This window comes from Pseudophryne corroboree, chromosome 9 (genome assembly GCF_028390025.1).
Source record: "Pseudophryne corroboree isolate aPseCor3 chromosome 9, aPseCor3.hap2, whole genome shotgun sequence".
NCBI lineage: Eukaryota > Metazoa > Chordata > Amphibia > Anura > Myobatrachidae > Pseudophryne > Pseudophryne corroboree.
The window spans coordinates 349,342,677-349,366,767 of record NC_086452.1 but is presented as its reverse complement, the minus strand read 5'-3'; the positions used below and the strand labels follow the sequence as shown (position 1 = coordinate 349,366,767).

Here is a 24,091-nt window from a genome sequence, read left to right as displayed (position 1 = left end):
CTCGCGATAGAATCCGAGCCTCGCGAGAATCCGACAGCGTCATGATGACGTTCGGGCGCGCTCGGGTTAACCGAGCAAGGCGGGAAGATCCGAGTCGCTCGGACCCGTGAAAAAAAACATGAAGTTCGTGCGGGTTCGGATTCAGAGAAACCGAACCCGCTCATCTCTAGCTATTTCCACAATTATTGTGATACACTTTGTAGCTCTATGGATGCTGAATGTTTTACTACAGTAAGTGCAACTAGGAAAGCTTTCCTTGTGATCTACACTGGTTGTATAGAATTATTGCCACAGTTATTTATGCCACTTGGCACTTGGTGGGGGTAACTGCATGAGGTGATGGCTGAATTGTGACAGGTATTGTGGGGCAGATTTATTAAGCTCGGTGAAGTGATAAAGTGGAAGGTGATAAAGGACCAGCCAATCAGCTCCTAACTGACATATCACAGGCTGTGTTTGAAAAATGTCAGTTAGGATCTGATTGGCTGGTCCTTTATCACCTTACAGTTTATCACTTCACCGAGCTTAATAAATCTGCCCCTATGTTTGCATTAGCTATCACTTATGTAAGCAAGACGAATGCAGCCCTTCACATATACCAGGCAGCAGAGTGACCAAGCTCCCTTCCCACTGGTACACACATACCATCCCCATTAGGCCAGCAGCAAAGCTGGGCAGTATGATTAAGCCACTGGTGTGGTTAATGCTATATGAATTTAGTACAGTCGCTTGTTGCCACATCTTTTCTTGCCGGCTGTCAATAAATATACTGATCGTTAGTAACCAAGGTATTGCATTATACACCTGAGGACAATTATATAACGAGATTGTGTAACACTAATCATTTCCTATGAGACTCTTACACAAGGGAATTCTTAGTAACGCTACCTATATGTATATATGTTTTTCTATACTGTGACATATTATTTTCATTGGGTTCTACATGTAAATTATCTACAGTATGTGTTTGTTTTATGTTACATTACAATATGAAGCTGCGCTACATTATTTTGACCTTTTTGATATTATTATGATTATTATTTCTAAAGCACAGTGTCCATAATTCCATGTACCCATGTACAAAGACTTGGCATTTCAGTTTTACATTGACCGCATGTAGTCCATTACGGAGCCTCTGACATAAGCTAAGCAATACAGGCACCAAGGACAGCCACTCATCTCTCTATTGTTCAGTCCCATTATCATGTCTTCCATTAGCTCATCTCTAGAATACAAATAGAACAGAAATAATGTGAACTAGTTTTGTTGCTCATAGCTTGCCTAAGTTGTTGTTCTATAGGATAAGTTGCAAGAAGATGACTAGAGGGGTATTCATTAGTGATGAGCGGGTTCGGTTTCTCGGAAACCGAACCCCCCTGAACTTCCCCCTTTTTACACGGGTCCGAGGCAGATTCGAACCTTCCCGCCTTGCTCGGCTAACCCGAGCGCGCCCGAACGTCATCATCCCGCTGTCGGATTCTCGCGAGATTCGGATTCTATATAAGCAGCCGCGCGTCGCCGCCATTTTCACTCGTGCATTGGAGATGATAGGGAGAGGACGTGGCTGGCGTCCTCTCCGTTTATTGTTGAAGTTGATTGCTTTATTGCTTAATTGTGGGGAGGACTGGGGAGCAGCTGTTAGGAGGAGTACAGTGCAGAGTTTTGCTGATAAGTGACCACCAGTTTTTATCCGTTCTCTGCCTGAAAAAAACGCTCCATACCATATCTGTGCTCAGTGTGCTGCATAATATATCTGTGCTGAGTGCTCACACTGCTTAATTGTGGGGAATGGGGAGCAGCATATAGCAGGAGTACAGTGCAGAGTTTTGCTGACAGTGACCACCAGTATACGTTGTCTGCCTGAAAAACACTCCATATCTGTGCTCAGTGTGCTGCTTTATTGTGGGGACTGGGGACCACCAGTATAATTAATATTATATAGGAGGAGTACAGTGCAGAGTGCACTGCTGTACCTACCTCTGTGTCGTCATACATTAAGTATACTATCCATCTACATTCTATACCTGTGGTGCATTTTAGTTTTGCAGTTTGCTGACACAGTGACCACCAGTATACTATATATAGCAGTACGGTAGGCCACTGCTGTACCTACCTCTGTGTCGTCATCCATTAAGTATACTATCCATCTACATTCTATACCTGTGGTGCATTTTAGTTTTGCAGTTTGCTGACACAGTGACCACCAGTATACTATATATAGCAGTACGGTAGGCCACTGCTGTACCTACCTCTGTGTCGTCATCCATTAAGTATACTATCCATCTACATTCTATACCTGTGGTGCATTTTAGTTTTGCAGTTTGCTGACACAGTGACCACCAGTATACTATATATAGCAGTACGGTAGGCCACTGCTGTACCTACCTCTGTGTCGTCATCCATTAAGTATACTATCCATCTACATTCTATACCTGTGGTGCATTTTAATTTTGCAGTTTGCTGACACAGTGACCACCAGTATACTATATATAGCAGTACGGTAGGCCACTGCTGTACCTACCTCTGTGTCGTCATCCATTAAGTATACTATCCATCTACATTCTATACCTGTGGTGCATTTTAGTTTTGCAGTTTGCTGACACAGTGACCACCAGTATACTATATATAGCAGTACGGTAGGCCACTGCTGTACCTACCTCTGTGTCGTCATCCATTAAGTATACTATCCATCTACATTCTATACCTGTGGTGCATTTTAGTTTTGCAGTTTGCTGACACAGTGACCACCAGTATACTATATATAGCAGTACGGTAGGCCACTGCTGTACCTACCTCTGTGTCGTCAAGTATACTATCCATCCATACCTGTGGTGCATTTCAGTTGTGCGCAGTAAATATAGTAGTAGGCCATTGCTATTGATACTGGCATATAATTCCACACATTAAAAAATGGAGAACAAAAATGTGGAGGTTAAAAATAAAATAGGGAAAGATCAAGATCCACTTCCACCTCGTGCTGAAGCTGCTGCCACTAGTCATGGCCGAGACGATGAAATGCCATCAACGTCGTCTGCCAAGGCCGATGCCCAATGTCATAGTAGAGAGCATGTAAAATCCAAAAAACAAAAGTTCAGTAAAATGACCCAAAAATCAAAATTAAAAGCGTCTGAGGAGAAGCGTAAGCTTGCCAATATGCCATTTACGACACGGAGTGGCAAGGAACGGCTGAGGCCCTGGCCTATGTTCATGGCTAGTGGTTCAGATTCACATGAGGATGGAAGCACTCATCCTCTCGCTAGAAAAATGAAAAGACTTAAGCTGGCAAAAGCACAGCAAAGAACTGTGCGTTCTTCTAAATCACAAATCCCCAAGGAGAGTCCAATTGTGTCGGTTGTGATGCCTGACCTTCCCAACACTGGACGGGAAGAGCTTGCGCCTTCCACCATTTGCACGCCCCCTGCAAGTGCTGGAAGGAGCACCCGCAGTCCAGTTCCTGATAGTCAAATTGAAGATGTCACTGTTGAAGTACATCAGGATGAGGATATGGGTGTTGCTGGCGCTGGGGAGGAAATTGACAAGGAGGATTCTGATGGTGAGATGGTTTGTGTAAGTCAGGCACCCGGGGAGACACCTGTTGTCCGTGGGACGAATATGGCCATTGACATGCCTGGTCAAAATACAAAAAAAATCAGCTCTTCGGTGTGGAATTATTTCAACACAAATGCGGACAACAGGTGTAAAGCCGTGTGTTGCCTTTGTCAAGCTGTAATAAGTAGGGGTAAGGACGTTAACCACCTCGGAACATCCTCCCTTATACGTCACCTGCAGCGCATTCATCATAAGTCAGTGACAAGTTCAAAAACTTTGGGTGACAGCGGAAGCAGTCCACTGACCAGTAAATCCCTTCCTCTTGTAACCAAGCTCCTGCAAACCACACCACCAACTCCCTCAGTGTCAATTTCCTCCTTACCCAGGAAAGCCAATAGTCCTGCAGGCCATGTCACTGTCAAGTCTGACGAGTCCTCTCCTGCCTGGGATTCCTCCGATGCATCCTTGAGTGTAACGCCTACTGCTGCTGGCGCTGCTGTTGTTGCTGCTGGGAGTCGATCGTCATCCCAGAGGGGAAGTCGGAAGACCACTTGTACTACTTCCAGTAAGCAATTGACTGTCCAACAGTCCTTTGCGAGGAAGATGAAATATCACAGCAGTCATTCTGCTGCAAAGCAGATAACTCAGGCCTTGGGAGCCTGGGCGGTGAGAAACGTGGTTCCGGTATCCATCGTTAATTCAGAGGCAACTATAGACTTGATTGAGGTACTGTGTCCCCGGTACCAAATACCATCTAGGTTCCATTTCTCTAGGCAGGCGATACCGAAAATGTACACAGACCTCAGAAAAAGACTCACCGGTGTCCTAAAAAATGCAGTTGTACCCAATGTCCACTTAACCATGGACATGTGGACAAGTGGAGCAGGGCAGACTCAGGACTATATGACTGTGACAGCCCACTGGGTAGATGTATTGCCTCCCGCAGCAAGAACAGCAGCGGCGGCACCAGTAGCAGCATCTCGCAAACGCCAACTCGTTCCTAGGCAGGCTACGCTTTGTATCACCGCTTTCCAGAATAGGCACACAGCTGACAACCTCTTACGGCAACTGAGGAAGATCATCGCAGAATGGCTTACCCCAATTGGACTCTCCTGGGGATTTGTGACCTCGGACAACGCCAGCAATATTGTGCGTGCATTACATCTGGGCAAATTCCAGCACGTCCCATGTTTTGCACATACATTGAATTTGGTGGTGCAGAATTATTTAAAAAACGACAGGGGCGTGCAAGAGATGCTGTCGGTGGCCCGAAGAATTGCGGGCCACTTTCGGCATTCAGGCACCGCGTACAGAAGACTGGAGCACCACCAAACATTCCTGAACCTGCCCTGCCATCATCTGAAGCAAGAGGTGGTAACTAGAGATGAGCGCCTGAAATTTTTCGGGTTTTGTGTTTTGGTTTTGGGTTCGGTTCCGCGGCCGTGTTTTGGGTTCGAACGCGTTTTGGCAAAACCTCACCGAATTTTTTTTGTCGGATTCGGGTGTGTTTTGGATTCGGGTGTTTTTTTCAAAAAACACTAAAAAACAGCTTAAATCATAGAATTTGGGGGTCATTTTGATCCCAAAGTATTATTAACCTCAAAAACCATAATTTACACTCATTTTCAGTCTATTCTGAATACCTCACACCTCACAATATTATTTTTAGTCCTAAAATTTGCACCGAGGTCGCTGTGTGAGTAAGATAAGCGACCCTAGTGGCCGACACAAACACCGGGCCCATCTAGGAGTGGCACTGCAGTGTCACGCAGGATGTCCCTTCCAAAAAACCCTCCCCAAACAGCACATGACGCAAAGAAAAAAAGAGGCGCAATGAGGTAGCTGTGTGAGTAAGATTAGCGACCCTAGTGGCCGACACAAACACCGGGCCCATCTAGGAGTGGCACTGCAGTGTCACGCAGGATGTCCCTTCCAAAAAACCTGAACCACTAGCCATGAACATAGGCCAGGGCCTCAGCCGTTCCTTGCCACTCCGTGTGGTAAATGGCATATTGGCAAGTTTACGCTTCTCCTCCGACAATTTTATTTTAGGTTTTGGAGTCCTTTTTTTACTGATATTTGGTGTTTTGGATTTGACATGCTCTGTACTATGACATTGGGCATCGGCCTTGGCAGACGACGTTGCTGGCATTTCATCGTCTCGGCCATGACTAGTGGCAGCAGCTTCAGCACGAGGTGGAAGTGGATCTTGATCTTTCCCTAATTTTGGAACCTCAACATTTTTGTTCTCCATATTTTAATAGGCACAACTAAAAGGCACCTCAGGTAAACAATGGAGATGGATGGATTGGATACTAGTATACAATTATGGACGGGCTGCCGAGTGCCGACACAGAGGTAGCCACAGCCGTGAACTACCGCACTGTACTGTGTCTGCTGCTAATATATAGACTGGTTGATAAAGAGATAGTATACTCGTAACTAGTATGTATGTATAAAGAAAGAAAAAAAAACCACGGTTAGGTGGTATATACAATTATGGACGGGCTGCCGAGTGCCGACACAGAGGTAGCCACAGCCGTGAACTACCGCACTGTACTGTGTCTGCTGCTAATATATAGACTGGTTGATAAAGAGATAGTATACTTGTAACTAGTATGTATGTATAAAGAAAGAAAAAAAAACCACGGTTAGGTGGTATATACAATTATGGACGGGCTGCCGAGTGCCGACACAGAGGTAGCCACAGCCGTGAACTACCGCACTGTACTGTGTCTGCTGCTAATATAGACTGGTTGATAAAGAGATAGTATACTCGTAACTAGTATGTATGTATAAAGAAAGAAAAAAAAACCACGGTTAGGTGGTATATACAATTATGGACGGGCTGCCGAGTGCCGACACAGAGGTAGCCACAGCCGTGAACTACCGCACTGTACTGTGTCTGCTGCTAATATATAGACTGGTTGATAAAGAGATAGTATACTCGTAACTAGTATGTATGTATAAAGAAAGAAAAAAAAACCACGGTTAGGTGGTATATACAATTATGGACGGGCTGCCGAGTGCCGACACAGAGGTAGCCACAGCCGTGAACTACCGCACTGTACTGTGTCTGCTGCTAATATATAGACTGGTTGATAAAGAGATAGTATACTCGTAACTAGTATGTATGTATAAAGAAAGAAAAAAAAACCACGGTTAGGTGGTATATACAATTATGGACGGGCTGCCGAGTGCCGACACAGAGGTAGCCACAGCCGTGAACTACCGCACTGTACTGTGTCTGCTGCTAATATAGACTGGTTGATAAAGAGATAGTATACTCGTAACTAGTATGTATGTATAAAGAAAGAAAAAAAAACCACGGTTAGGTGGTATATACAATTATGGACGGGCTGCCGAGTGCCGACACAGAGGTAGCCACAGCCGTGAACTACCGCACTGTACTGTGTCTGCTGCTAATATATAGACTGGTTGATAAAGAGATAGTATACTCGTAACTAGTATGTATGTATAAAGAAAGAAAAAAAAACCACGGTTAGGTGGTATATACAATTATGGACGGGCTGCCGAGTGCCGACACAGAGGTAGCCACAGCCGTGAACTACCGCACTGTACTGTGTCTGCTGCTAATATAGACTGGTTGATAAAGAGATAGTATACTCGTAACTAGTATGTATGTATAAAGAAAGAAAAAAAAACCACGGTTAGGTGGTATATACAATTATGGACGGGCTGCCGAGTGCCGACACAGAGGTAGCCACAGCCGTGAACTACCGCACTGTACTGTGTCTGCTGCTAATATATAGACTGGTTGATAAAGAGATAGTATACTACTAATATTATATATACTGGTGGTCAGGTCACTGGTCACTAGTCACACTGGCAGTGGCACTCCTGCAGCAAAAGTGTGCACTGTTTAATTTTAATATAATATTATGTACTCCTGGCTCCTGCTATAACCTATAACTGGCACTGCAGTAGTGCTCCCCAGTCTCCCCCACAATTATAAGCTGTGTGAGCTGAGCAGTCAGACAGATATATAATATATATAGATGATGCAGCACACTGGCCTGAGCCTGAGCAGTGCACACAGATATGGTATGTGACTGACTGAGTCACTGTGTGTATCGCTTTTTTCAGGCAGAGAACGGATATATTAAATAAACTGCACTGTGTGTCTGGTGGTCACTCACTATATAATATATTATGTACTCCTGGCTCCTGCTATAACCTATAACTGGCACTGCAGTAGTGCTCCCCAGTCTCCCCCACAATTATAAGCTGTGTGAGCTGAGCAGTCAGACAGATATATATAATATTATATATAGATAATAGATGATGCAGCACACTGGCCTGAGCCTGAGCAGTGCACACAGATATGGTATGTGACTGAGTCACTGTGTGCTGTGTATCGCTTTTTTCAGGCAGAGAACGGATTATAAATAAAACTGGTGGTCACTGGTCACTATCAGCAAAACTCTGCACTGTACTGAGTACTCCTAATGCTCCCCAAAATTAGTAAATCAAGTGTCTCTCTAATCTATTCTAAACGGAGAGGACGCCAGCCACGTCCTCTCCCTATCAATCTCAATGCACGTGTGAAAATGGCGGCGACGCGCGGCTCCTTATATAGAATCCGAGTCTCGCGATAGAATCCGAGCCTCGCGAGAATCCGACAGCGTCATGATGACGTTCGGGCGCGCTCGGGTTAACCGAGCAAGGCGGGAAGATCCGAGTCGCTCGGACCCGTGAAAAAAAACATGAAGTTCTGGCGGGTTCGGATTCAGAGAAACCGAACCCGCTCATCTCTAGTGGTAACGAGGTGGAATTCAACCCTCTATATGCTTCAGAGGATGGAGGAGCAGCAAAAGGCCATTCAAGCCTATACATCTGCCCACGATATAGGCAAAGGAGGGGGAATGCACCTGACTCAAGCGCAGTGGAGAATGATTTCAACGTTGTGCAAGGTTCTGCAACCCTTTGAACTTGCCACACGTGAAGTCAGTTCAGACACTGCCAGCCTGAGTCAGGTCATTCCCCTCATCAGGCTTTTGCAGAAGAAGCTGGAGACATTGAAGGAGGAGCTAAAACAAAGCGATTCCGCTAGGCATGTGGGACTTGTGGATGGAGCCCTTAATTCGCTTAACCAGGATTCACGGGTGGTCAATCTGTTGAAATCAGAGCACTACATTTTGGCCACCGTGCTCGATCCTAGATTTAAAACCTACGTTGTATCTCTCTTTCCAGCAGACACAAGTCTGCAGAGGTTCAAAGACCTGCTGGTGAGAAAATTGTCAAGTCAAGCGGAACGTGACCCGTCAACTAGAGATGAGCGGGTTCGGTTCCTCGGAATCCGAACCCCCCCGAACTTCAGCCTTTTTACACGGGTCCGAGGCAGACTCGGATCTTCCCGCCTTGCTCGGCTAACCCGAGCGCGCCCGAACGTCATCATCCCGCTGTCGGATTCTCGCGAGGCTCGTATTCTATCGCGAGACTCGGATTCTATATAAGGAGCCGCGCGTCGCCGCCATTTTCACACGTGCATTGAGATTGATAGGGAGAGGACGTGGCTGGCGTCCTCTCCGTTTAGATAGAGAGTGAGACACTTGATTTACTAGTAATTTAATTTTAGTAATTTTGGGGAGCATTAGGAGTACTCAGAGAGTGCAGAGTTTTGCTGATAGTTATACTAGTGACCACCAGTTTTATTTATTATTTAAAATCCGTTCTCTGCCTGAAAAAAAACGATACACAGTCACATACCATATCTGTGCTCAGCCTCAGTGTGCTGCATGATAATATCATCTATGTATATCTGACTGTGCTGAGTGCTCACTGCTCACACAGCTTAATTGTGGGGGAGACTGGGGAGCAGTTATAGCAGGAGTACATAACAGTGCACACTTTTGCTGCCAGTGTGACTGACCAGTGGACACCAGTATATTGTCTGCCTGAAAAAGTTAAACACTCGTGTGGTATTTTTTTTTTTAATTCTATAAACGCATTCTGCTGACAGACAGTGTCCAGCAGGTCCGTCATTCATTATATTATAATATATACCTGCAGTAGTGATATATATATATTTTATTTTTTATATCATTATCATCCAGTCTATACTAGCAGACGCAGTACGGTAGTCCACGGCTGTAGCTACCTCTGTGTCGGCAGTGCTCGTCCATAATTGTATACCTACCTGTGGTGGGTTTTATTTTTTCTATCTTCTTCATACTAGTAGTTTAGGAGTCTGCTGCTGACAGTGTCCAGCAGGTCCGTCATTATATAATATATACCTGTCCTGCAGTAGTGATATATATATATTTTTTATATCATTATCATTCAGTCTATACTAGCAGACTCAGTACGGTAGTCCACGGCTGTAGCTACCTCTGTGTCGGCAGTGCTCGTCCATAATTGTATACCTACCTGTGGTGGGTTTTTTTTTTCTATCTTCTTCATACTAGTAGTTTAGGAGTCTGCTGCTGACAGTGTCCAGCAGGTCCGTCATTATATAATATATACCTGTCCTGCAGTAGTGATATATATATATTTTTTATATCATTATCATCCAGTCTATACTAGCAGACGCAGTACGGCTGTAGCTACCTCTGTGTCGGCAGTCACTCGTCATCCATAAGTATACTAGTATCCATCCATCTCCATTGTTTACCTGAGGTGCCTTTTAGTTGTGCCTATTAAAATATGGAGAACAAAAATGTTGAGGTTCCAAAAATAGGGAAAGATCAAGATCGACTTCCACCTCGTGCTGAAGCTGCTGCCACTAGTCATGGCCGAGACGATGAAATGCCATCAACGTCGTCTGCCAAGGCCGATGCCCAATGTCATAGTACAGAGCATGTAAAATCCAAAACACCAAATATCAGTAAAAAAAGAACTCAAAAATCTAAAATAAAATTGTCGGAGAAGCGTAAACTTGCCAATATGACATTTACCACACGGAGTGGCAAGGAACGGCTGAGACCCTGGCCTATGTTCATGGCTAGTGGTTCAGCTTCACATGAGGATGGAAGCACTCAGCCTCTCGCTAGAAAAATGAAAAGACTTAAGCTGGCAAAAGCACAGCAAAGAACTGTGCGTTCTTCGAAATCCCAAATCCACAAGGAGAGTCCAATTGTGTCGGTTGCGATGCCTGACCTTCCCAACACTGGACGTGAAGAGCATGCGCCTTCCACCATTTGCACGCCCCCTGCAAGTGCTGGAAGGAGCACCCGCAGTCCAGTTCCTGATAGTCAGATTGAAGATGTCAGTGTTGAAGTACACCAGGATGAGGAGGATATGGGTGTTGCTGGCGCTGGGGAGGAAATTGACCAGGAGGATTCTGATGGTGAGGTGGTTTGTTTAAGTCAGGCACCCGGGGAGACACCTGTTGTCCGTGGGAGGAATATGGCCATTGACATGCCTGGTGAAAATACCCAAAAAATCAGCTCTCCGGTGTGGAAGTATTTCAACAGAAATGCGGACAACATTTTTCAAGCCGTGTGTTGCCTTTGTCAAGCTGTAATAAGTAGGGGTAAGGACGTTAACCACCTCGGAACATCCTCCCTTATACGTCACCTGCAGCGCATTCATCATAAGTCAGTGACAAGTTCAAAAACTTTGGGCGACAGCGGAAGCAGTCCACTGACCAGTAAATCCCTTCCTCTTGTAACCAAGCTCACGCAAACCACCCCACCAACTCCCTCAGTGTCAATTTCCTCCTTCCCCAGGAATGCCAATAGTCCTGCAGGCCATGTCATTGGCAATTCTGACGAGTCCTCTCCTGCCTGGGATTCCTCCGATGCATCCTTGCGTGTAACGCCAACTGCTCCTGGCGCTGCTGTTGTTGCTGCTGGGAGTCGATGGTCATCCCAGAGGGGAAGTCGGAAGACCACTTTTACTACTTCCACCAAGCAATTGACTGTCCAACAGTCCTTTGCGAGGAAGATGAAATATCACAGCAGTCATCCTGCTGCAAAGCGGATAACTGAGGCCTTGGCATCCTGGGCGGTGAGAACCGTGGTTCCGGTATCCATCATTACTGCAGAGCCAACTATAGACTTGTTTGAGGTACTGTGTCCCCGGTACCAAATACCATCTAGGTTCCATTTCTCTAGGCAGGCGATACCGAAAATGTACACAGACCTCAGAAAAAGAGTCACCAGTGTCCTAAAAAATGCAGTTGTACCCAATGTCCACTTAACCACGGACATGTGGACAAGTGGAGCAGGGAAGACTCAGGACTATATGACTGTGACAGCCCACTGGGTAGATGTATGGACTCCCGCCGCAAGAACAGCAGCGGCGGCACCAGTAGCAGCATCTCGCAAACGCCAACTCTTTCCTAGGCAGGCTACGCTTTGTATCACCGCTTTCCAGAATACGCACACAGCTAAAAACCTATTACGGCAACTGAGGAAGATCATCGCAGAATGGCTTACCCCAATTGGACTCTCCTGTGGATTTGTGGCATCGGACAACGCCAGCAATATTGTGTGTGCATTAAATATGGGCAAATTCCAGCACGTCCCATGTTTTGCACATACCTTGAATTTGGTGGTGCAGAATTATTTAAAAAACGAGAGGGGCGTGCAAGAGATGCTGTCGGTGGCCAGAAGAATTGCGGGACACTTTCGGCGTACAGGCACCACGTACAGAAGACTGGAGCACCACCAAAAACGCCTGAACCTGCCCTGCCATCATCTGAAGCAAGAAGTGGTAACGAGGTGGAATTCAACCCTCTATATGCTTCAGAGGTTGGAGGAGCAGCAAAAGGCCATTCAAGCCTATACAACTGAGCACGATATAGGAGGTGGAATGCACCTGTCTCAAGCGCAGTGGAGAATGATTTCAACGTTGTGCAAGGTTCTGCAACCTTTTGAACTTGCCACACGTGAAGTCAGTTCAGACACTGCCAGCCTGAGTCAGGTCATTCCCCTCAGGCTTTTGCAGAAGAAGCTGGAGACATTGAAGGAGGAGCTAACACAGAGCGATTCCGCTAGGCATGTGGGACTTGTGGATGGAGCCCTTAATTCGCTTAACAAGGATTCACGGGTGGTCAATCTGTTGAAATCAGAGCACTACATTTTGGCCACCGTGCTCGATCCTAGATTTAAAACCTACCTTGGATCTCTCTTTCCGGCAGACACAAGTCTGCAGGGGTTCAAAGAACTGCTGGTGAGAAAATTGTCAAGTCAAGCGGAACGCGACCTGTCAACATCTCCTCCTTCACATTCTCCCGCAACTGGGGGTGCGAGGAAAAGGCTCAGAATTCCGAGCCCACCTGCTGGCGGTGATGCAGGGCAGTCTGGAGCGACTGCTGATGCTGACATCTGGTCCGGACTGAAGGACCTGCCAACGATTACGGACATGTCGTCTACTGTCACTGCATATGATTCTCTCCCCATTGAAAGAATGGTGGAGGATTATATGAGTGACCGCATCCAAGTAGGCACGTCAGACAGTCCGTACGTATACTGGCAGGAAAAAGAGGCAATTTGGAGGCCCTTGCACAAACTGGCTTTATTCTACCTAAGTTGCCCTCCCACAAGTGTGTACTCCGAAAGAGTGTTTAGTGCCGCCGCTCACCTTGTCAGCAATCGGCGTACGAGGTTACTTCCAGAAAATGTGGAGAAGATGATGTTCATTAAAATGAATTATAATCAATTCCTCCATGGAGACATTCACCAGCAGCAATTGCCTCCACAAAGTACACAGGGAGCTGTGATGGTGGATTCCAGTGGGGACGAATTGATAACCTGTGAGGAGGGGGATGTACACGGTGATGAATCGGAGGATGATGATGAGGTGGACATCTTGCCTCTGTAGAGCCAGTTTGTGCAAGGAGAGATTAATTGCTTCTTTTTTGGTGGGGGTCCAAACCAACCCGTCATTTCAGTCACAGTCGTGTGGCAGACCCTGTCACTGAAATGATGGGTTGGTTAAAGTGTGCATGTCCTGTTTATACAACATAAGGGTGGGTGGGAGGGCCCAAGGACAATTCCATCTTGCACCTCTTTTTTCTTTCATTTTTCTTTGCGTCATGTGCTGTTTGGGGAGTGTTTTTTGGAAGGGCCAGCCTGCGTGACACTGCAGTGCCACTCCTAGATGGGCCAGGTGTTTGTGTCGGCCACTAGGGTCGCTTAGCTTACTCACACAGCTACCTCATTGCGCCTCTTTTTTTTCTTCTTTGCGTCATGTGCTGTTTGGGGAGTCGTTTTTTGAAGGGCCATCCTGCGTGACACTGCAGTGCCACTCCTAGATGGGCCAGGTGTTTGTGTCGGCCACTTTGGTCGCTGAGCTTAGTCATCCAGCGACCTTGGTGCAAATTTTAGGACTAAAAATAATATTGTGAGGTGTGAGGTGTTCAGAATAGACTGAAAATGAGTGGAAATTATGGTTATTGAGGTTAATAATACTTTGGGATCAAAATGACCCCCAAATTCTATGATTTAAGCTGTTTTTTAGGGTTTTTTGAAAAAAACACCCGAATCCAAAACACACCCGAATCCGACAAAAAAAATTCGGTGAGGTTTTGCCAAAACGCGTTCGAACCCAAAACACGGCCGCGGAACCGAACCCAAAACCAAAACACAAAACCCGAAAAATTTCCGGTGCACATCTCTACCGTCAACATCTCCTCCTTCACATTCTCCCGCAACTGGGGGTGTGAGGAGAAGGCTAAGAATTCCGAGCCCACCCGCTGGCGGTGATGCAGGGCAGTCTGGAGCGAGTGCTGACATCTGGTCCGGACTGAAGGACCAGCCAATGATTACTGACATGTCGTCTACTGTTACTGCATATGATTCTCTCACCATGGAAAGAATGGTGGAGGATTATATGAGTGACCGCATCCAAGTAGGCACGTCAGACAGTCCGTACGTATACTGGCAGGAAAAAGAGGCAATTTGGAGGCCCTTGCACAAACTGGCTTTATTCTACCTAAGTTGCCCTCCCACAAGTGTGTACTCCGAAAGAGTGTTTAGTGCAGCCGCTCACCTTGTCAGCAATCGGCGTACGAGGTTACTTCCAGAAAATGTGGAGAAGATGATGTTCATCAAAATGAATTATAATCAATTCCTCCGTGGAGACATTCACCAGCAGCAATTGCCTCCAGAAAGTACACGGGGACCTGAGATGGTGGATTCCAGTGGGGACGAATTAATAATCTGTGAGGAGGGGGATGTACACAGTGAAAGGGGTGAGGAATTGGAGGATGATGATGAGGTGGACATCTTGCCTCTGTAAAGCCAGTTTGTGCAAGGAGAGATTGATTGCTTCTTTTTTGGTGTGGGCCCAAACCAACCAGTCTTTTCAGTCACAGTCGTGTGGCAGACCCTGTCACTGAAATGATGGGTTCGTTAAAGTGTGCATGTCCTGTTTATACAACATAAGGGTGGGTGGGAGGGCCCAAGGACAATTCCATCTTGCACCTCTTTTTTCTTTAATTTTTCTTTGCATCATGTGCTGTTTGGGGACAATTTTTTTGAAGTGCCATCCTGCCTGACACTGCAGTGCCACTCCTAGATGGGCCAGGTGTTTGTGTCGGCCACTTGTGTCGCTTAGCTTAGCCATCCAGCGACCTTGGTGCGCCTCTTTTTTTCTTTGCATCATGTACTGTTTGGGGACAATTTTTTTGAAGTGCCATCCTGCCTGACACTGCAGTGCCACTCCTAGATGGGCCAGGTGTTTGTGTCTGCCACTTGTGTCGCTTAGCTTAGCCATCCAGCGACCTTGGTGCGCCTCTTTTTTTCTTTGCATCATGTGCTGTTTGGGGACAATTTTTTTGAAGTGCCATCCTGCCTGACACTGCAGTGCCACTCCTAGATGGGCCAGGTGTTTGTGTCGGCCACTTGTGTCGCTTAGCTTAGCCATCCAGCGACCTTGGTGTGCCTCTTTTTTTCTTTGCATCATGTGCTGTTTGGGGACAATTTTTTTGAAGTGCCATCCTGCCTGACACTGCAGTGCCACTCCTAGATGGGCCAGGTGTTTGTGTCGGCCACTTGTGTCGCTTAGCTTAGTCACACAGCGACCTTGGTGCGCCTCTTTTTTTCTTTGCATCATGTGCTGTTTGGGGACAATTTTTTTGAAGTGCCATCCTGCCTGACACTGCAGTGCCACTCCTAGATGGGCCAGGTGTTTGTGTCGGCCACTTGTGTCGCTTAGCTTAGTCACACAGCGACCTTGGTGCGCCTCTTTTTTTCTTTGCATCATGTGCTGTTTGGGGACAATTTTTTTGAAGTGCCATCCTGCCTGACACTGCAGTGCCACTCCTAGATGGGCCAGGTTTTTGTGTCGGCCACTTGTGTCGCTTAGCTGAGCCATCCAGCGACCTCGGTGCAAATTGTAGGACTAAAAATAATATTGTGAGGTGTGAGGTGTTCAGAATAGACTGGAAATGAGTGGAAATTATGGTAATTGAGGTTAATAATACTATGGGATCAAAATGACCCCCAAATTCTATGATTTAAGCTGTTTTTTAGGTTTTTTTGAAAAAAACACCCGAATCCAAAACGCACCCGAATCCGACAAAAAATTTTCGGTGAGGTTTTGCCAAAACGCGTCCGAATCCAAAACACGGCCGCGGAACCGAATCCAAAACACAAAACCCGAAAAATGTCCGGTGCACATCACTAGTATTTATGCAGCAAATCTGCGTCCATCTCCTCACATGCTGGGGCCAGCACACCGCAGGGCTAGGCCACCCAGCTTGTGTGTGGCGCAGCCTCATAATGTGTCCGCAATGTTATTGTGGACGCTTCAAATTAAGGTTGACACCTGACAGTGCAGCCTGGAGCGATCTCAGGCTGGGATACGGTCGTTAAGTTAACTGTCATTAGGTCGACCACTGAAGGTCAACATGCATTTGGTCGACATGTACTAGGTTGACAGGTCAAAAGCTCGACATGAGTTTTTCACTTTTTTTTTCTTCATTTTTTGGATTTTTCCATACTTGACGATCCACGTGGACTACGATTGGAACGGTAACCTGTCCGAAACATGGTGAGTGAAGCAAGCCATGCGAGGGGACATGGTGCACTAATTGGGGTTCCCCGTCACTTTACGAAGAAAACAACACTATAAACAGTCCAAAAACTTATGTCGACATTTTCACCTGTCTACCTAATTCCCATGTTGACCTAATTCCCGTCGACCTAATGCCCATGTTGACCTTCAGTGGTCGACCTAATTTATTTATTTATTAGCAATTTCTTATATAGCGCAGCATATTCCGTTGCGCTTTCCAATTAGAACAACAGTTATAGAACAAAACTGGACAAAGACACACAGACATATAGGTAGGAAGGCCCTGCTCGCAAGCTTACAATCTATAGGGAAATAGGCATTGATACACAATGACTGTCGACCTAAGTTGAGTCGACCCAATGACCCATACCCCTCAGGCTGCCCGCCAATATTTTTTTAAACAGAGTGGCTGCCCACAAACGCACCTGGCATGCCCCTGCTCGGCCCACCATGCCCGCAAAACGCTGTGGTGCCGCCGCCCAAACGCCCGCCACTGTCGATCATCTTGCGGCCGCATACTCCCAGGATTCGGCTGCAAGATGCGCAGACCAGATGGGATGCGGCCACAGCATCCAGGTGCACGGCTGCATCCAGATGCATGGCTGCGTCCATCTCTGAATGAGCCCCTAGGATCGCACAAGCTGCAAGGCTAATTTGATCTAATAGCTCCCAAAAACTCATCCTTTTCCCATAATGCAATAGTATGATACTAAGCAATGCATTGTGGGGAACATCTCCATGGGGTCTATTTACTAAGCCTTTGATGGAGAAAAGTGGACAGAAAAAAAGTACCAACCAATCAGCATCTAACTGCCATATCACAGGCTGGGTTTGAAAAATAACAGGAGCTGATTGGCTGGTACTTTATCTCCGTCCACTTTATCTCTCTCCAAGGCTTAGTATAGGGGTATAATATTTAAAGTCAATTTTTGTTGATGTGTGGTTGATTTTTGATCGATTTTGTATTTAAGGTGTCTAAATCACACAAACAGTTGATTTTTGACATTTTTTTAAAAGGATTTCAGAAATCATCTATTAATAAATTTGTGATTTAGACCCTAAAACACAAAATCGATCAAAAAGTGACCCAACATCGTACAAACATCGATAAACATCAACCCAAATTGACTTTTAGTAAATATACCCCCAAAGTTTGAAAACTGCAGATTTTACCGATGTGAAGCAATGATTTGTTTTAAGGCAAAACCAATCTGGTTTAGCATTTAAAAAAATTGCCTTTAAAAATGTCTGAAAAAATCTGCACTTTTTCAAACTTGGAGCCTATTACATTTCCCTCTTTGTGTGTGTTAGTACGATGTTGTGTCTGAAGCTGTGCCTGTATACTGTTATTTGGTAAGTCCTAGCAAAACTGAGGTTCTTATGACAGCACCCTCTGGCTATGATGAGGGCTACTGTCCAAAATGGGCTTTGTACCGATTTCAGTGTCTCTCTTGTCGTATAGATTCCTATGGCAGTGCTGCGTGACCATGCCCCCTTTAATCATGGTCACGCACCTTTCCGAATTTGGACCAATTTCTTGGTTAAGGATGTTGGAGGGTATGAATCTATAAAGAAAGTGCTAGTGGTTTTCTAAATGGATCTTGGCGAGAAAAGCTGTTCTGCTTCCCAAAGTCCTAATTTTGGCATGACTATCCCACTTTGCAGACCGTACAGTGGCTAACAGGGAAGTGGGTTGAAGTGTTGTCAGCAAGTTCTGGATCAGTCTGAGGTTTGGGTGAGGTGAGGTAGTGGTTTGTGCAGATGGGGGCTGATACTCCTCCCAGAACCAACATTACAATGGCACAGCCTTCTTCCCATGACACTACCTGCCCCCAGCTACATAATTTCAGGAGGAATGTGCCAATTCATTTGTGATATTATCCCCCTTTCCAGTTTGGCACTGGATTATTTGCAGTAGAAGTATAATATTCATGTCACCTGATACCTATTATGTACAGCAGAGTTTCCCAAACTCCGCCATTGCAGTCCTGGTTTTAAAGACATCCATGCTTGTGTCCAGATGGTTAAATCAGATTGACTGTAGTATTAATTAAGTTACCTGCTCAAGCATGGGTATCTTCAAAGCCTGGGCTGTAGAAGCAGAGTGTGGGAGACTCTGGTTTAGAGGCAGCTGATTAGAATGCGATCCAGACACTCACTGAGTACTGTCAGCACTCCTGTGATCAGGGCCGTAACTAGCTGTGTGCCGATGGTGCCTTGCCCACAGCGCAAATGAGGGCGCACCATCTGGCAGCACACCTGCACGGCTGTTATCTCCAGACTCCCGTGTAGTACACACACTCACTTCCGGTGGCAGCGCCGCCTGAGTCCCGCTGACTGCGCCACCAGTCTCCCGCTGACGGCGCCACCTGTCTCCCATCACCCACCACTGCCGCTGCTGCTGTAAAGGACCCGGGAGCTGGCGACAGCTGGCGGCAGCGTTGTGATGAGTCTCTGCCCCTTGCTAAATGGCCCAGCCCTGAACGCATCCCCGGCCCCCTGCAATTCGGGAGAGACGTGATGACGTCAGACGTCTCTCCCGGCTTACACAGAGACTCTCCCACATAGCCCTGCCCTACCGCTGCACAGCGAGTGAGGAGCTGATAGTAGAAGGAGGAGGAGATCCTCATTTTCCTCCTTCTGGTTAGTAAATTACGAAATTACGTTTTAGAAAGCGAAAAAATACATCCATTTGGATGTACAGTATATGAAAGGTTATTTACAAAAAATGGTTTTTTTGAATATATAGTCACAGCGCTAAAAATGTTAAACAGCTCCGTTCAAAAAATATGTAATAATTGAGAAATGGAGCGCTGAATGTCTAAAAAATGCTAATACCTGGAAAGTAAAATTAGGTTAATGAAACAGTGTTTAACAGCACTCTTACGTGTAGATGTGACGTGTGAGTCCATAAGTGATCTGTTTTGTAGTGGGTTCCTTAGTTATGCCGACGGTCAGCAGGGCCGTAACTACGCGTGTGCCAGGTGTGCCTGGCACACAGCGCAGTTGCCCTGGTCGCACCCCCGTTCCAAGTGGACTTTAGTCAGCGGCATTGTAATGAGTCAAACTGACTCATTACAAGCTGTCTGAGTGAGGAGAAGAGCAGCAGATCCGAGGTCAGGGGAACAGGAGGAGGGGGGGGGGGGGGAAGAGGGAGCCACAGCAGCGCACTGTAATTAGTGGCAGCGCTGCTGCAGCTGTCCCTCTCCTATCACATAGGCTGGCTGCCGCAGCTCTGAATGCTGGGAAGAGGGAAGTGGACGATGTCTGCTGTAATGTGTAAAAAGGGGGACTGTCTGCCATAATGTGTAAAAAGGGGACTCTACCTGCCACAATGTGTAAAAGGGGCTCTAACTGGTGTAGTGGCACTACTGTGCGGCGTAATTTGAATGATGGAGTCTACTTTGCACCGTAATATGAATTGGTATCATTTTGTGGCCACACCCCTTCCCATTAAGCCACACCCCTATATTTTTATAGCACTTACGGCGCTCTGCCCCTATTTTACATAAGTTGTTGGCACCAATGCCGTTTCTTGTATCAAAAACGCAAAATGTCTAGTTACGGCACTGCCTGTGATGGTGTAGTCAGGGCAGGCCTGCATCTGGTATAGGCAGTATTATTATATGAGGAGGGGAATGGAGGCCAGTAGAAAGCCACAGACTTAAAGCCGGATAGTGGAGGGGGCAGGATCACAAGCAACATAAATAGTCAAGGTGCGGCTCTTGGCAAACTGATGTAGGAATACTGTGCTGACACCTCTCTATAGTTTCAGTGACCTTTTTGTTTTTTGAAGATTGATCGATACTGCTCAATGTAAATTAAAAAGGCGTGATAAATCATACAAGATGTTAATGTGTTCATCAAATAAAATGTGTAGGCTACCATCAAATACTGTAGATATTTTTAATATGATAAGTATCAGATTCTGGTATCAGATGAGGATAATTACAAGTTTATAAAATATTTATTTTGTATCCTCACAAATAAACTACTTTAGAATGGCCAGCAATGACTTCAGATGGCACAGACAACCTGGCTGCTCACTAACTGGTACCACTATTGCCATGTAAAGCTGGGTCTTCACTTAGTGATGTGTACCCAGCTCGACATTGCCGCCAACGGGACCCGGCATGCGGAAAGTGCATACACACTTGCCGACGCAGGGTCTGATGGGTGTAGGGGGAGCATATATTTATAATCACCAGCGACATCCCACATAGGCCCTGCTGCAGGTCACTAGTGGCCCGCATGAGCGCACATATTATGTATAGATGATGTACCCGTTATGTCGCTCCTATCCTTGGGATCGGGTAACATTTACAGGAATCAGTATGTATATCCGACGGCTGAAGTGCCGGCTGTCAGTATACGACAGCGGCATCCCGGCCACCAGGATGCCAGCAGCGGGGCGAGCGCTCGCCACGCTGCAAGCAGGTTATGTTCTCACTCTATGGGTATCGTGGACACCCATAGAGAGTGTAAAGCCTGTGGCGCCGGCATTGTACCACTGTGCGGGATCTCGGCATCAGCATTGTGATCACCGGAATCCCGTGCGGCGGTATCTTCACCGCTTCCCCATATACAGTAGTCTAGTGTGGACCCAGATTTACACTGGTGCATCTCTCCTACACAGGTCTCTGTCTGGTTTTTCATATGATATTTATTTTCAAGATTGGACTACTAACTTTCAGAAGTATCATGGCTCCCTTCTCTGGAAATACATTTGGCAGCTGACATCACCACATTCTCTTCCATCCTTATGGACAGGACACCTATAGGTACTCAATACTTTGAACCGGTACACCTCCTGCTGTCTGAGAGGTATCCTATGTGGTTGTATTCAGAGAAGTCTCAAAACCAATTTAGTCAACAAGGCTTACTAATATTTTTAATTAATTTCTATTACATTTTCTGAAACTGTACAGTGCTCTGAGGCCCATTGGTGAAACGCTCTGTACAAATATTAGAGTTTTATAATAAGCCATTATAATCTACCATTTTCAATTTTAATAGCAGATTGACTCACCGCCTATTATCATTGGTAACAATAGCTGATAAGTAACATGGGACCGATGTTACATTTCTTTCTGCTTTCCATGAACAGGAAACAAGTTCCCAGGAGTTGTATGTACAGTCCAGATGTGCTGAAGTGATATAAGAAACAAGATTATTGCAGGATACATGTATTTATAAAATTGGTTTTAGTTCATATTCATTAAGTACAAGGTTTCTCCCGTTAGGCAAAGGACCTCTAGTATGCCTGTCTCACCTCCCTAGGCTCTCCAGTCACTGGATGGGGTGCCATGAGTCTTCTGCTATTCCTCCTGCAATCACTACTGCTGTGACTGACAGCACTGCTTCTCTCCAAGTGTCAGTCACTGCAGTCACTCTACCAGTGAGTGGCTGGTGACAGGAGCGGTGGAATGAAGTGGCAGGCTACAAGTACGGAGAACTGTAATATATGTGAAACCCCATTTCTCTTACGTCCTAGAGGATGCTGGGGACTCCAAAAGGACCATGGGGTATAGACGGGATCCGCAGGAGCTTGGGCACACTAAAAAGACTTAATCTGGGTGTGAACTGGCTCCTCCCTCTATGCCCCTCCTCCAGACCCCAGTTAGACTTTGTGCCCAGGAGTGACTGGATGCACACTAGGGGAGCTCTACTGAGTTTCTCTAGAAAAGACTTTTGTTAGGTTTTTTATTTTCAGGGAGACCTGCTGGCTACAGGCTCCCTGCAGCGTGGGAGTGAGGGGAGAGAAGCAGACCTACTTCTGTGAGTTTCAAGGCTCTGCTTCTCGGCTACTGGACACCATTAGCTCCAGAGGGTTCGATCACTTGGTGCGCCTAGCTGCTTGTTCCCGGAGCCACGCCGTCACCCCCTCACAGAAGCTAGAAGTCAGAAGTCGGGTGAGTATGAGAAGATCAGAAGACTTCAGGACGGCAGAAGACTTCAGTAACGGAAGGTAAAGCACAGCGGTAACGCTGTGCTCCATGCTCCCACACACAACACCAACGGTAGTCACTGGGTGCAGGGCGCTGGGGGGGGGCGCCATGGGAGGCATGTTACTGGAGTTCAAGGCGGCATATTATGGTAGTGGGTGCCTAGGCACCCTTTACAGACCCCCGCCGGCATTTTTAGTTAGTTTGAATTTGGCGGGCAGTGGCCGCCGGGAAAGGGGCGGAGCTTCGGTCCGCTGCTCACACGCGCCATTTTCTCCCTACACGCGGCTGAGGGAGAGACGCTGCCGGGACCTCCACGATTCACAACAAGTAACGGGGGCATCTCCAGAGGGGAGCCGCAGTGGGGTGCTGGTTTTTTTTATCAAACAGGCAGCGCTGGGTACATATATCGTTATACCGATATATGGGCGCTGGGGTGTGAGCTGGCATACTCCCTCTTTCTCCTCTTTCTGGGCTGCAGTGTGGGCCTGTCACCTTGCTGGGACGTTCTGTGTGTTGTGTGTGTCGGTACTAAGTGTCGACATGTCTGAGGCTGAATGTTATTCACCAGAGGAGGTTATGGGAGGTGTGGATGCTGGGCTAGAATTGGCACTGTCGACGCAGCCGACATCTGACTTACTAGCACTTCTTAATACGATCAATTCGAATGTAACTTCTTTATCGAAGAGATTAGATAAGTCTGAGTCACAGACGCAGGTGTGGAAAAAGTCCATGGAGGAGGCTTTGTCTCAGGTATAGACCCCATCCGGGTCCCATAAGAGGCCATTTACTCAGGTGGGGGATACTGATACCGACACGGACTCTGATTCCGAGGTCGATTTCACTGAGGCGGCGTTACATCCACGTTTAGTTAAGAGTATTCAGTACATGATTGTGGCTATAAAAGATGTTTTACACATTTCTGATGAACCTGCGGTACAGGAAACAAGGATTTGCTTGTTCAAGGGAAAAAAACCTGAGGTAAAGTTTCCCCCCTCTCATGAAATGAATACTCTTTGTGAAAAGGCTTGGGAGTCGCTGGATAAGAAATGGCAGATTCCCAAGAGGATTTATATGGCGTATCCTTTCCCCTCTGATGACAAGGAAAAATGGGAGACATCTCCAACCGTTGATAAAGCTCTATCCCGTTTGTCTAAGAAGGTGGCGCTTCCGTCTCCTGACACGGCTGCTCTCAAGGATCCGGCGGATCGCAAGTTGGAGACGTGTCTGATGTCCATTTTCGCTAATTCGGGGGCTCTGCTCAGACCCGCTGTGGCGTCGGTATGGGTGAGTAGTGCTATTGCTAAATGGGCTGAGAATTTGGGATCCGGTCTGAAGATCGACAGTATCTAGGTCGACAATGTTTAGGTCGACCACTATAGGTCGACAGTCACTAGGTCGACATGGATGGAAGGTCGACAGGGTTTCTAGGTCGACATGTGCTAGGTCGACAGGTCTAAAGGTCGACATGAGTTTTTCTCATTTTTTTCTTTTTTTTAATTTTTTCATAATTAACGATCCACGTGGACTACGATTGGAACGTTAATCTGTGCCGAGCGAAGCGGTAGCGGAGCGAAGGCACCATGCCCGAAGCATGGCGAGCGAAGCGA

General features: G+C 46.5%; 1 protein-coding gene across 1 annotated transcript in view; it reads right to left on the bottom strand.

The window, feature by feature from the left end:
• Nucleotides 1–24,091, bottom strand: part of IL2RB (interleukin 2 receptor subunit beta) — a 133,429-nt gene that overhangs the window by 43,266 nt on the left and 66,072 nt on the right. The window contains exon 3 of the mRNA XM_063940655.1: nucleotides 21,566–21,683. Within this exon, the coding sequence (XP_063796725.1) occupies nucleotides 21,566–21,683 (118 nt within the window). The remainder of the gene's footprint in view (nucleotides 1–21,565; nucleotides 21,684–24,091) is intronic.